Consider the following 4,434-nt stretch of genomic DNA (forward strand, 5'->3'; position numbering starts at 1 on the left):
TAAATATAATCTGTTTANCTCTAGGCACTCAACGCTTTTCATTTTGCCGTTTTGCATTGTTGTAGACATCTTGGTGTGATCGCAGGTAGTCTTAGCCTTGGCTCGGTTTCTTTGTTTTTTCTTCCCAGCCATGTGTTTACAAGTCGATACGATTTGAAGTATGTCACTGCAACCGAATGGGCCTAATTTGGGACATTGGAGCCGTGGTTTTGTCTACACCTCAATCTTACACTTGAACCTCTCAACCTTGACTCTGTTATTTGGCTACGCCCATGCACTAAACCTGCACATAAACCCTTAACCCTGTTTTTAGGCTACGCCCATGTACGAAGTTGTGCGAGCCAAGTACGACTATGAGTCCGACGACAAAAAGAAAATCTCATTCACCAAGGGCACCATGATCAGGGTATGTCCAGTGATCCACGCTTTAACAACCGCACACGCCGCCCTACCACCGCCCACGTGTACCGTTGTTGTTGCCTAACTTTAAATAGTCAGTTAGGATCGGTGTCCTGGTAGTTGTTTATATATATTTATATATATAACGATTGGGCTGTTCAGTCCCTCTTGAGTTGTCATGTAGGTGATTGCCCATCGCCTGTCCTGTCGCACGATGTGTTGGCCCTGTCTGTTGCTTTGCCTAGAGTGCGCTGTCCCTTCCGCTTGTGTCTAGGGCTGAATCAGTCCCTTTTGTTACGATGGGTGCACTTTGCTGATACTCTTGCGGGGGAGTGTACCCTGCCTGCGTGATCCGTTACCATTTGTTGCGTTGTGTCGCTTTGTTTACGTTCATCTGTATGCTAACGGTCATCTCACCACGTGTCTAAGAACTGATATACATCTGCTCTGTATAAGCACACCTGATGTTCATTTCAATCCTGTCTATATATCTCTGAAACTCTTAACCCCCGAAGCCCTAAAACACTAAAACACTAGAATATATCTCTTGCTCTGCGCACTGATCCGTAGCGACCACGTGTGCTGACGGGTACTGTTCTATATTATTTCTATATTATATTATTAACTCTACTGTTCTATTTATATTATTTACTCTACTGTTCCATTTATATTAACTCTACTGTTCTATTTATATTATTTACTCTACTGTTCTATTTATATTATTTACTCTACTGTTTCATTTATATTAATAAGTAAACTGTTCTATATTATATTATTAACTCTACTGTTCCATTTATATTAACTCTACTGTTCTATTTATATTATTTACTCTACTGTTCCATTTATATTAACTCTACTGTTCTATTTTTATTATTTACTCTACTGTTTCATTTATATTAATATGTAAACTGTTCTATATTATATTATTAACTCTACTGTTCCATTTATATTAACCCTACTGTTCTATTTATATTATATACTCTACTGTTCTCTACTGTTCTATTTATATTTTTTTACTCTACTGTTTCATTTATATTGATAACCATACTGTTCTATTTTATACTATAAACTCTACTGTTCTATATTATATTATTAACTCTACTGTTCTATTTATATTATTTACTCTACTGTTCCATTATATTAACTCTACTGTTCTATTCATATTATTTACTCTACTGTTATTAATAACTCTACTGTTCTATTTATATCATTAACTCTGCCGTGCACTTGCAGGTGGTGTCTAAGGACGATGGTCTGTGGTGGAGAGGCGAGTGTCCTGGTGGCATAGAGGGTCTGTTCCCATCGACTTATGTGGAACCTGTGGTGGAAGACAAGGGCGATGTGCTGGTAAGTAGACTTCTACAATGGATGTCTTTTGTTGTGGCACTGTGATGTGTTAAGTAAACTCTCTGCAATGGATGTCTTATGTTGTGGTACTGTGATGTGTGTGTGTGTGTGATGTGTGTGATGTGTGTGTGTGTGTGATGTGTTACGTAGACCCTCTGCAATGGATGTCTTATGTTGTGGTACTGTGATGTGTGTGTGTGCTGAGTTTCTTCTAGCGCTTTGTCCCTGTGCATGGTTTATTCGTGCTGATAGATTGGTATATGTATGGTTTTGCTACTATTTTGAAGTATTGTTTTCTACTCCTGATATAACTATACGATGAATACACGCTTACATGCAACGTGTACAAATACAAGGATTCGTAGACATAGCTATACCAATAAAAGAACGCTAACATACACCGCTGTGTGCCTATTATAACTATTGTGATACACACTCGCTTACATGTAATCTGCAAACTATTATAATATTATATCCATGATGTTAAATGCACTCTTATATGCACTGTCTGCAGATACAAGGTGACGACGGTGAACCAGTGGCCAGGCGGATAATGCTCAACGAGAAGATCAAAGTCAGCAAACTCTCACCCACGCACTTCAGCATAGAGACGCCTACCAACGACACATTTGTCATAGCAACCGCACCCACAGACGACGGAGCAGGTGCACCCCCAGACAGTGAAGCACAGATAGACACGTGGGTGGAAAGCATCAACAAGCACACCAAACCGGCTCAAGCACTGCTGCACGAGGTACGCTAGCCAGGGAGGATGGGGCGTGTGTGTCGGATTTTACACAAGCAAATATGCGTGTTATATTGCATATGTATGTGTATATATTTGTATATATATATATATTATATATACATAATATTTATTATATATATTATATATTTATTATATGTATATATGAATAAATGTATGTATGTATGTATGTATGTGTGTATATGTGTATGTGTACACATATATAAGTATATATATATATATATATATATATATATTTACGCTAGTGTTTGTGATGTACGTTTGTCTGTGGGGATATGTGTGTGTGTGCTTTCTGTGCATAATCCTTAGCGTCCACACGTGTGTGCCATATATATATATATATATGAGTGTTTAGCATGTGTGCCCATATGAGTCCCTGCCTGTGCGTTTGCGTTGTTCTTTTATATAAATGGGAGCCTGCCGTCGTTTCGCTTCCGTTCGTTCCGTGATTACACAGCAAGTGACAATTATTGGCTGTGGTTGTACACTGATGAGTCACCCTACAAGTGAGTAGTGGCACTTCAAAGCCTAGAAACCCTACACGCGTCATTGGGTTTGCCTTTTGAGCTCTGCATATGACACAATGACGACGCTACAGCACACGAAATGGCGGTAAAGCGGTGTATGTATATCAAACACCGCACTATGAACCGACAGGAGAGAAGCGAACCCCTGGACTAGAAACCCTAAAACCGTACTGACCTGTGATGATACTCTTGCTATGACTCAGAACAACCACACACTAACACACCCAATGGTCTGTTGCAGACGCCTTCGGCTGTGTCGAATATTTCGAATGACGCGCTCTTTTCCCAAAGAAGTCAACTGCGTGTGCCTGACCTCAGTGACCTCATCAGCTACTTCCAGTCTGTGCGTTTCACCTCACACAGCGGTACGTCTTGTGGCTATGAGTGTGTACGGTTGTCGGGTACTATTGGTGTGCACTATATCTATCGAGTGTGCACTAATTTCTATTTGTGTGTATTAATCTCTATTAGTGTGTACTAATTTTCATTGCGTGCACTAATATCTATGAGTGCGTGTTAATCTCATTAGTGTGTACTAATTTATATTCATTAGTGTGTACTAATTTATATATGTGTGCACTAATTTCTATTAGTGTGTACTATTATCTATGAGTGTGCACTAATTTCTATTAGTGTGTACTATTATCTATGAGTAGTGTGCACTAATTTCTATTAGTGTGTATTGATTTCTATTAGCGTGTGATATCTATTAGGATGTACTAATATCTATTAGCGTGTACTAATATCTATTAGCGTGTACTATTATCTATTTGTGTGTACTAATATCTATTTGTGTGTACTAATATTCATTAGTGTGTACTTATATCTATTAGTGTGTATTGATTTCTATTAGCGTGTACTAATATCTATTAGCGTGTACTAATATCTATTAGCGTGTACTAATATCTATTTACTAATATTCATTAGTGTGTACTTATGCCTATTAGTGTGTATTGCTTTCTATTAGCGTGTACTAATATCCATTAGCGTGTACTAATATCTATTAGCGGGTACTAATATCTATTAGCGTGTAATATATTTATTAGCGTGTACTAATATCTATTAGCGTGTACTAATATCTATTAGCGTGTACTAATTTCTATTAGCGTGTTCTAATATCTATTTGTGTGTACTAATATTCATTAGTGTGTATTGGTTTCTATTAGCGTTTACTAATATATATTAGCGTGTACTAATATCTATTAGCGTGTACGAATGTCTATTAGCGTGTACTATTATTTATTAGTGTGTACTTATGTCTATTAACGTGTACTAATTTCTATTAACGTGTACTAATATCTATTAGCGTGTCCTAATATCTATTTACTAATATTCATTAGTGTGTACTTATGTCTATTAGTGTGTATTGATTTCTATTAGCGTGTACTAATATCC

At 37.5% G+C, this 4,434-nt stretch overlaps 1 protein-coding gene across 1 annotated transcript in view; it reads left to right on the forward strand.

Moving 5' to 3' along the window:
• The window catches only part of SARC_00403 (hypothetical protein), a gene marked incomplete at both ends in the record, with an annotated part of 12,349 nt that extends 9,840 nt beyond the window's left edge, over positions 1 to 2,509 (forward strand). The window contains 3 exons of the mRNA XM_014305895.1: positions 314 to 406; positions 1,633 to 1,746; positions 2,261 to 2,509. Coding sequence (XP_014161370.1) covers positions 314 to 406; positions 1,633 to 1,746; positions 2,261 to 2,509 — 456 coding nt within the window. The remainder of the gene's footprint in view (positions 1 to 313; positions 407 to 1,632; positions 1,747 to 2,260) is intronic.
• Between the last annotated feature and the right edge of the window lie 1,925 nt (positions 2,510 to 4,434).

Source organism: Sphaeroforma arctica, assembly GCF_001186125.1.
Source record: "Sphaeroforma arctica JP610 unplaced genomic scaffold supercont1.12, whole genome shotgun sequence".
NCBI lineage: Eukaryota > Ichthyosporea > Ichthyophonida > Sphaeroforma > Sphaeroforma arctica.